The sequence below is a fragment of the Amblyomma mixtum genome, chromosome 9 (assembly GCF_055824585.1).
Source record: "Amblyomma mixtum isolate Tamu chromosome 9, ASM5582458v1, whole genome shotgun sequence".
NCBI lineage: Eukaryota > Metazoa > Arthropoda > Arachnida > Ixodida > Ixodidae > Amblyomma > Amblyomma mixtum.
The window spans coordinates 72,821,532-72,832,092 of NC_143020.1; the positions used below are offsets into that span (position 1 = coordinate 72,821,532).

The 10,561-nt window shown below is 47.1% G+C and overlaps 1 protein-coding gene across 1 annotated transcript; it reads left to right on the forward strand.

Annotated features, from left to right (window-relative positions):
• Positions 1-423: 423 nt before the first annotated feature.
• Positions 424-7,047, forward strand: LOC149329700 (uncharacterized). The gene is made up of 2 exons (XM_089559587.1): positions 424-729; positions 5,457-7,047. Exons 1-2 carry the CDS (start codon positions 445-447, stop codon positions 6,765-6,767), a joined length of 1,596 nt encoding a protein of 531 aa, XP_089415713.1. The 5' UTR covers positions 424-444; the 3' UTR covers positions 6,768-7,047.
• The last annotated feature ends 3,514 nt before the right edge of the window (positions 7,048-10,561 follow it).

The window sequence follows — 10,561 nt, forward strand, 5'->3', positions numbered from 1 at the left end:
ACAAAAGCTAGCCTGTGCTGAAATGGCAGACATGTGTAAGAGAGCGTATACCTATGTGTCCGAAAACAGCGACTGCGGGAAGAAGTCATAAACATCAGCCAAACCCGTGATATTTTTCTTGAAGTGGAACAGAACTACCGGCTGCCCCTTCCCTATTCGCCTGGGAGCACGCTGTGCCCGTTGTTCAGCATAGTTCCTGAATTACGGGTTTCTGTGAAAGCTTCCAATCAGTTTATTAAGCCACCCTAGCGTCGTTCTGTCACAAGCGAACGGCAGTGTATTTCCACATCTCGGTTGAGCGCTGCACTCGCGAGGGGAGGAAACTCAAGCAGTCGCGGTTGTCGCCTTGACGACCGCCACGAAGAAGATAAGAGCGCGCTCTGAAGGGGCGGAAAAAGCAGTTCCTGATGCGACCGGCGCGGCGGGCGTACTACGTGGTGAACGATGCCTCCCTCAAGCCAACAGTACACGCTGGTGGGATTCACCCCGGAGCTCGACTGGAGGCCCCTGACTTTCCTCAAGCCTCTTCCAGCGAATCGAGTGTGCAGCGCCTGCGGACTGGTGCGAAAGAAGACCGCGTTGCTGCCCTGCACGCATGCGCTGTGTGACTGTTGCTACGGGCAATGCTGCCAGGACGGCTCATACGAGTGTCCTCTGGACGGCAACGTCTACGAGGAGGATGACGTCACCCAGATGCACTTCTCCGCTGACAATCTGCTGAGAAGGGAGGTAAGCGAGAATGTAAAGGAATAGAGTTGCTTCGGTTTTTTTTCTTCTAATCGCTTGCGCGTCTCTGCAGCGCAAGGCGTTTCCCGCATGTGTACGCATTTTACATCCATCGGATTACCGTAAAAAAGTGGTATGCTAAGAAAGCGCCCCGTTCAGTAATCCTCTTGATGGGGATCCGCTTTTTCAGCGTAATTTAACGTCGGTTACGAATTGTATCCATGAAAAAGAAGGGCGCCACCACCTTCAAAACACGAACTCCTGTATATTCACGTGATGTCATGGAAGGAACGAAGGAAGGGAAAACTTTATTTACACTGATGGTTTTTCCTGCGGTTTGGGGGCATCTTCAGAGACGTCTTGGTTCTACCCCCAGGAGCCTTCTCTGTCGAAGTCGTCCGCCTCTAATCAGTGGTCGGTTGCCCTCAGTCCAGGGCTCCGCTGGCCACTGCCGCCCGTTGTTGGTCTTCACAGCGGTCGCTGGACAGCAGAGTCTCCCACTGCTCCGCACTCGGGTTTTGTATTTTGGGGACCACGTCTATGTCTTGGCAGGCCCATGTGATGTGGTATAGCGTAGGTTTTTCGTCGCACCAGGGACATTTGTTCGTGTATATCGTAGGGTGCATTTTGTTTAGTATATGTAGGTTTGGGAAAGAGCCTGTTTGTAATTGTCTCCAAGTGACAGCTTCCTCTCTGCTGAGAGATTTGTGCGGTGGGGGATATCGCATTCTTCTGCCTCTATAGTTTTGTAGTATGGCCGAGTATTCCCTGGGTGCTGGCGCGAGTTCCGCGGTCTCGTCGGAAGCTCGGAAAGTAATGTATCCTCGAGCTATCCTGTCGGCCTCTCGGTTCCCTGGCACCCCCGTGTGCCCCGGTACCCACACAATTTTGTGTCGGATCTTGTCGTTTTGTTCTTTCCGGTTTTTAATTCTGTCACTCGCTGCGAGGAGTATACGGAGCGCGTGACGACCTATCCTGCCATTCATGTAATTTCGGCAGGCTGTTTGAGAGTCCGTAAGTATTGTTAGTGAGCGCCCGGTTCTATAGCCCTCCGCCACCGCTAGAGCAACGGCTACTTCCTCGGATTCAGCAGCTGTGCAGCCTCAGAGAGACGCGCTGGTCATTTCGCGTAAAGACGAATCGACCACCGCCGCTACAGCGATTTTGGTATCTCCTCCTCTCCAAGACGCGTGTATACACGGTCGTGGCTTGAGGAGCGTATGTTTTCTCGATGAATTCGGCCCTCGCTTCTCTTCTGCCTCGATGGAGGTTGGGATCCATGTTTTTCGGAATTGGCGCTACCTTGAGGGTCTTGCGAAGGGTCGGGGATCGTTGCCGTCCTCGACATTTCTCGCATCTGCTCGCGGTATCCGAGCCTCTGCAGGAGTGCTCTTCCTGTCGTTGTTTGCAACAGCCTGAGTTTTTGCGACTCAAGCTGCGCCTCTCGTAGCTCCTCAAAGGTGTTGTGTAATCCCAGGGCCATGAGTTTTTCTGTAGACGTGTTGCGTGGTAGTCGGAGCGCTGTCTTATACGCTTTGCGCAGCAGGGCATCCGCTTGTTGTATTTCACTTTTGTTGAGGCACTGGTAGGGTAGGCTGTACGTGATTCGACTAACTACTAGGCTTCTGGCTAGTTTTAGTGTGTCTTCTTCACGCATGCCATGTCGCCGGTTGGTGATGCGGGTGATCATGCGTGCGACTTGTAGCGTTGTTGCTTTCAGTAGGGTAAAAGTGTGTGTACTGCGCTGGTTGGATTGAACCCACATGCCCAAAATTCTTATTGTTGTCTTTTCGGGTATGGGCGTCCCTTCTAGGTAGACGTTGAGTTTTAGGTCCTCGTTGGTTGGGACGGTCCGGTTTTGCTTGCCTCTCCAGACTCTCAGCAGTTCCGATTTCTCGGTCGAGCATGCGAGTCCTCTTTCTGCGAGGTATTGCTCTACACAAGAGGCCGCTTGCTGTAGCCTTTCTTCCTTCTCTCCGAGACAGCCCGCGTTTGTCCAGACTGTTATATCGTCAGCATACATTGCATGCCTGATGCCTTCGATGTTCTCTAGTTTTCGAGCTAGGCCAATCATAGCTATGTTGAACAGTAGGGGTGAGATAACTGACCCTTGGGGTGTTCCTTTCTTTGGAGTGCGAATTTTTTCCGATCGAAGGTCTCCTATGCCGATGGTGGCAGTTCTATCGGACAGGAAGGCTTTGACGAAGCCGTGGATTCTGCGTCCGCAATCCAGGTTGTCTAGGCCCGTAAGGATCGCTTCGTGGCTGACGTTATCGAATGCCCCCTTGATGTCCAGGGCCATTACGACATTTTCTCCCGTCCGAGGTACGTTTCGCAGGACATCTTCTTGTATTTGGAGGAGAACGTCCTGCGTCGAGAGCTTCGCTCTGAAGCCGAACATGGTATGTGGTACACAGTCGTTGTCTTCCATGTAATTTTGCAGTCTGAAAGTTACAACCCGTTCGTAAAGCTTGCCAAGGCACGACGTGAGTGATATAGGCCTGAGGTTTTCAATTTGTAGCTTTTTACCAGGTTTAGGTATCATTATTACTTCGGCGTGTTTCCAATCTTCGGGAACCGTCTCCGCCTCCCAATGTTTGTTAAGAAAGGTGACGAGCTCTTGTATGAGGCCGTCGCTCAGGTTGCGGATTAGGGCGTTGTCGATTCTGTCGATTCGTGATGTCATGGGCGCCATTTTGATGCCCAGCGCGTAGCTTTAGCAGTGCAGGCCGGAACAGGGGGTGATAATCCCATTGGACGCGCCAGCAGCCATTCGGTGTGCTCCACAGACAGCAAAATGGCGGCCCCTGTGACGTCTGTGAATACTCCCTATAGACAAATTATGTACTATATTACGTGTTTCTCTATGCAAACGCTATACACGCTTAGCTATGCTCACTGCTTCTCAGTGCTGAGACACTCTGCGAGATATTCTGGCACTTAAAAGAGCTAGTATGGAGAGAGGAAATATCTCCTGACTCTCCAGTCCTATACACAGGTGGAGATGTTATACGTGGCGCATAGGTTAACCCCGAAGCAAACCTGGCGACCGTCAAAGTTTCGTCGTAAAAAGCGGGTATTTCGATAACCACTGAAACACAGCATTCTGGCTTTAGCAGAGACCGGGACTAGAACGTTGGCCTGATAGATGCTGCCAGTGTGCTTCAAGAAGGGCGTGATTTCTTAATCTGTTGAATCTAAATCTTACTTCGTAGACGATTTAAACTCGGGCAATAAACACTACAACGAACAATACGAGAAACATGCTCTTTTTACCGATATTGCTTTCCACCGAGAGACAGACAGTTATGAAGTTTGTATTAGTTTATTATATTGCATCGCACTCAGGTAGGCGTATGCGTTCCTCACTTATCTCGCACAGCTGGCTGCTTCAGTGCTTTCTTGGTTAGCACGAGCATAAATAGACGATGGAAAGCCTTGAGTTTAAGTCACACGAAGCAAACATCTCGCCGTTTCTTCCTTCCCGAGGTGTAGAACGCCGCGTGTCTTGTTCTTGTACTAAAAAAGCCCATCTTAAATTAAAAGTTCGCGTGCGGTTCAAGCGTATGTGCTTAACGCCGCCGCCATGGTGCCGTCGTGAAGCTCCTCGATGCACCCTAGAATGCTGTGCTGGATCGTCGCCAACGTTATAGGGGGCAGGCCTTTGTTTTTTATAGTGTTAGCTCTGCTGCTCGCACTACTCAAGGTCGTGTGAGTATGCAACACAACGCCATTGTCTAAATATGGCAGACACGATGGTTATCATTTGCTCACACCAAATATGCCTATCACGTGACCAACATGGCTGCCATAATAGGTAACCATGGGTGGTATCCACCACTTACCAGGTGGTGCATCACCACGTACCAGGGTGTTACCATACCATGTGACCCTAATGGTTGCATAGCAAAGAGCTATACTTATAAGCAGCACCAAAGTGCCGCATACAAGTGCGCCTATACTGTAAATAGCAGTGTGCAAAAAGGCAAATTGGACGTGGTACCATTTGTACAAAGATTGTGAACCACCTAATCGGTGTAAAATAATAGAACTGGTATCAAACGATTCAGCGGGTTACGAAGCATAAAATTACTCGTCGAATCAAAGCTTGCTTAGCATATTAAAGGGATCCGTACAGACGACCTTTAGTAACGGAAACCATAACTTCCTGGATCTTGAGATGTTTCTTACGACCGAACTATTTGACGCAGGAGGTCCGAAGTGGCGTCGAACTATTTTCCTTGTGTTGAATGCGTTGCCATCTAAATCGTTCTAGCAAAACAAAATGAAAAAACTTACAGCTAACGCTAAATCATACGCTGCTCAGTGACTGGCAATTATTTCAAAGAACAAAGAAGTGTGGCTTTCCACCTCTTGCAAGGCTGCGCGGTGGAACCTTACACACCTTACTCGAACATGGTGTGTCAGTTCACAATAAGATCTCCATACTTTTAAAGATGTTCGACGAATGGTTATGCACTTAATCTCATCTCTTCGTAACGCTTCAATATTCTTATTTATGGTTTTGTTCGAACATAGGGAACATCGCGAATGATACATGTTCTGTATACGGTGCGAATATACAACTTGATTGTGTTTTCAAAATATCTGTTGCGTTTACCGTTTCTTTTCTCAGGCCCGTGAAAGCGCGCATAATATCGAAACCCATTGCCAATTCGCTATACGCAGCTTCACCATCGCTATAAGTGAGTTATTTTGTACCCTTGCAGGTCAGGTGCTGGAATGAAGTTAGTGGCTGCCAGTATGGGACAGCTGCTTCAGGGATCGTCCGGCATTTCCAGCTGGAATGTGAACGCCACTCCGTCCGCTGTCCCAAGTGCTCGGCCACCGTCCTTTGCCGAGACGTGTGCACGCATCTCCGGTCGGCCTCTTGCAACACGTCGACATCCGTGGCATCCGAAAGCGAAGTTCCACCGGCTCACGCGGAGGAGGCAGCATCGTTGACTTCATTCAGAGGAGCCTTTGAAAGGCAGGCGGGCGAAATCACAGCATATCTGAGGCCGATGGCTGTCGATATCAGCACGCATGGGGACCGATTAAGCGAAATCTCTCATGGCATAAACACACTCAAGGAGACACTGCGTCAAGAATTAACGTCTTTACAAGTACAGAACCACGAGGAAATGATGTCGTCCAACGCTGAACTCAAACAATGTTTTGCGACATGCAGCGATACAGTTAACACTTGTTTGAGAACTATGAAAAGCGTAGAAAAAAAGCTGAACGATAAATTGAGCGGAACTCCAGACGACTTAGTGTCCCAGATTGCGGCTAGCACTGAACATGAAATCTCTCATGGCATAAACACACTCAAGGAGACACTGCGTCAAGAACTGACGTCTTTCAGAACACAAACCCATGAAGAAATGGCATCGTCTAAGGCTGAACTCAAGGAATGTTTTGCGACTTGCAGTGATGCAGTTAACGCGTCTTTGAAAACCGTGGAAAAGACACCGAGCGCAATAAGGAACAGAACGCGAGAGCAATTGTCGCAGATTTCAGCTGGCATTGAGAAATTAAAGGCTGACTTGAAGGAAAAAGATGAAGAAACTTTGCAACCTGATGTGCGTAGAGAGAGAGCAGCGCAGGTGTCGCACTGCGAGTTTCTTGTAAAAGGAGTGAAGTCGCTTCAAGGCGAGGCGATGGAGAAAGGCAGGGCTGACTATGACAGCGAGAAGGTGTACCTGTGCGGCTACTCCATCTCTCCTGGAGTCTGGTTCGAGCGTAACTGGAGTTCTGTATTGCTGGCATTCAAGTACACCCTGCACAAGGGCGACATGGACGACGATCTCCAGTGGCCTTTCAAGCACAAGGTCAGGGTGAGCGTAATTCATCCGAGAGGAAGGAAAGACATTGTGCGGAAAGATGTACAAGATCTATATGACAAAGCTGATCAAAAGCCAAGAGCATCAAGCAACGAGACTCGTTACATTTGGGGTGGCGTTACACTCCAAGATCTCATCCGTGACGGGTACGTAGTTAATGACCAGATTCGGATAAAGTTGGAACTGCTCCCTTGAACCAAACTTGAGCGCGGACATGGGCCATCCGTTACAACTTCGTGTCTGTGGACGCCCTTGCACGCTCCATTTCTTTCTTCAGTTCCTTGGGGACTAACCTTACGTTAGGAAGAAATCCCTCTGAAAACACTGGTATGAAGGCTCCTTTCTCAACAGCTCTGATTAGAGACACAGCACAAAAATAGCTTCTAATTTTGTTTGATTTCTGTCCCTCAGACCTCCCCTACCGTGACATATAAAGCATAAATAACTGAATAAATAAATATCACTTTTCTTTTGACTGCGAATGCTGTGTGTTTCTCGAAACAATTCCTAAAACAACCGTAACAGGTTATTGGGTCTATTTCTGGTTGTATCGTTTTGAAGCGAAAAATAAAAATGTCCTTCATTCCCAATTAAGCAGGAATCCAATCTTCATATGCACTAAGGCATAATGGTGGCGGCTTTGTAATAATCTTTGTAAGTATTATTTATTTATTGAAAGGTGCTGCCAATCCAAACCACAATTAATGCAGGAAGGGAACAAACAAGATTGTCGGGTACAGATAACGCAATCGAATGAGCCAGGTTTGGCAACATGTTAGCGATAACAGCCACTTGTAGCGGTTTGGATAACAGGGTAATATAGCGTAAAAAGGAAGAATGGGTTTGCAAATGAGATATTCGTATTATCTATGCATTTAAAAAAAAATGAAACTACTACATCACAGACAAAACTCCCAAGAAATAAAAAAAGGAATGACATGGTTTCTGTTAACGATATTTCTTATTAATTATTCAGAAGTCATGAACCAAAGCTATCAGTTGATGTACTGTTTAGAATTGATGGAACTACGCTATTCCGATCACGCTACTTTGATCAGTATGAATCCGCTTTGGAGGAGAACCTGAACCTGTTAATTTGTATTTATTGGTGGTGATTATCACTGCCTTCCTTTGAACCCGCTCTGGTTTCTTTATGCGCTCTTTATTAAACGTAAACCAAGTTATGTTAGCGTACTCTAGGGTGGATCTGATGGACGTGTTCTAGCTTACTAATCTTGCATCAGGCGGCGCTTGTCCAAGGCATCTTTAAGTAATAATAGTCCTTTTAGACCACTAGTTGTGATGTATTTATGTGGGTGTCCCACCTGATGTCTTTTGTGAGCATCACACTAAGATGTTTATATTCATGGACTGCAGCCAGTAGGGTGTTATTGAAGCTATGTTGTTGTTGTGACTGAGAGAAGGATGAAGAGGAAATTGCACGGGCCTGCTACTGGCTCGAGCCAAGCCACCACCGCTGCCACGTGCAGATAGAGGAGAGTTAAAAGATCAGAGAAAAGAAGTAAAGGAAAGAAAAGAAAAGACGCGCGTCGCAGCAACAACTGCGTCCGCCGGAGTGGTCGCTGCTCAAAAAGAAGCGGCCGAAGCCGCGCTCGCCGAAGCGAGAACGGATACTCTTTTATTGAAGCTATATTGAAAGTCTTGACGTTTTGTTTTCCTCTCGGTTAATAGCACAGGTGATTTTTTTCACGTTAAGTAATTTAGTACAACTAGAAGTAGTTTTGGCACCCTAATTGAAACACTTCGAAGCTACGGCATGATCAAAACTAGAAAGACGTTTATTTAGTTCACAATAAGCGTTTATTGAGTCAGGATCAGAAAAACTCTGCCAAAAGTACAGCAGGCTCATTTGAACCTTTATATACGCTGTATTTTCGATAGGGATGTGCGAATATTCGAAAGTTTCGAATATATTTCGAATATTATATTTTAGTATTCGTATTCGATTCGAAATCCAAGTATTCTTGTTCTTTCGAATATTCGACCCGACACGAATATTCGCATCTAGCCGAATATTCATTGTGAGCACCGACGCTCATTTCGGTCCGCAAGCCCTATCGACAGAGACATAACAACAAGGCGGCGCCCAGAGAAATGCACATGGATGAAGGAAAATTTTTCCCTCGAATTTTTCTTTCGAGGAAGGAAAATTTTTCCTTCCTCCAAGGGCCGTGCCGTTGCTGAGTGCGCTGTTGAGCTTTTTTGTGGCTATACCTGCGAAGCTGCTATAGTCAGAGCTGTGCACGAAGTACCTCGCAATACGTGCCAGGTCAGTGCCAAGTGAGAATGAATTTTCTGTGGCTGGAGGAGTCGTTTCAGCTAGAAGGAAACTACTTCTGCCTGACCATGTGGAGCAGCTCGTTTTCCTTCACGACAACCTTTTATGTTCATCCCAGCAACGCGCTTTTGTGCTGATGGCAAGCTAGCCTTAATCAATGCTGTGTACTAGCCATCCTCTCTGATATTTCCACTCTTCTAAGAATACTGTTCGAGACTTTGATACTTTTTGTGCAGCCACGCACACCTTTTGTGTTCATTTAATCATCGATAGTTGAACTGTGATGTTCTTGGGTGCTCAAATAAATGTTTTGTAGTGGTTAAATGCGTCTGTCCGTGATTATTCGATATTCGATTCGATATTCGGAATGAAGTATTCGTATTCGATTCGTATTCGAAAAATTTGATATTCGCACACCCCTAATTTTCGAGCATTTCGTGCCCATACAGCATTATTGCTCTCATCCCAAACAAACGTTAGAGATCAGTGGGGCACCCACATTGGAGAAATACATAAGCATGACGTCACACTTTATGACCTGGCACCTTATGACGTCACACCTTAAGACTTCACACCAAGACGCGGACTTAAGACTTCCACAATTCTCACGTCAGCTGAGACTCGTGACAGGAAGTCTAGACCCTCAAACTGGAAGTCGATTTCTTATCGATCAGTTATCGATTACTTATGGATCACCTATCGGTATCTTCTCGGTACCTTATCGATGCCACAATTAATTGGCTTATTAATCAAGTTGCATCATTTGCCCATCTGAGTTTTCGAACTTCGGGCCACGCTTCGTTTTCAAATTTAGCGCCCCCACATCAGGTCGCGTGGGGCCAAACTTCCGGCATTTTAAAATTTATCACCGCTTATGCGCCGGCCCCACCCACTTTTTGGACATTTTTGGCTCTAATTAATTATGTAATTAACTCACCGTAGCCAATTTGTCACTTGCACATCCAATTTAGATGCTCTATCCGACAATACCCTTGTTTTTCCGATATACCAACTAGTTCCCGCGTTCCCACCGAAGGCGCCTACATAGTCATACAATGCTTACGCATTAAAAAACGGCCTTCTTTAACCGAGCCCACGAAGGTAGGCTTCACCGCAGTAGCTTTTTCTAAACGAGCACCCATGTGGCCTACGGCCCGCAAGCAGGCGTCGCAGCCGTGGAAGCTGCGGACTCCCCGTCTCGCATGCTTGCCTGGATGGGTGTCCCGCAGACACACAGAATGCAGTCTCGACTTCAGGTCGCGTACTTCAATTCCTTTCATTGCACACTATTTCCCAATTCATAACCATCTTCGACCGTCAAGAGTTGCCGTTCTTTTTTTTTTTTCCTGGCTTTAGAAATTGACTTCGCCATGTTATGGGTGGAGTGACTCGCCGCGATCGTAGGTACTGTCTCCATCCTCTGACTACTATGCACAGATCATTCACGTTGAATGAAGTTTTTGAGGTCACTTTGTCCTTAAATCCTGGAAACCTAGCAACTGTTCCTATGCATGGCGTTTCTGATGGTTTATTTTTTACCTCTGACTATCGCTGATACAAGAACGACTTCGTTCCCCCTTACTGCTCTCGCATGAAAGCGAGTAATTCTTCAAAGGCGAATGAGCTGAAGCAAAACTTCCTCGCCTTCGTCACCTTCGGGGAGCTGCCTTAAAGGGGCTGCGAAGCATTG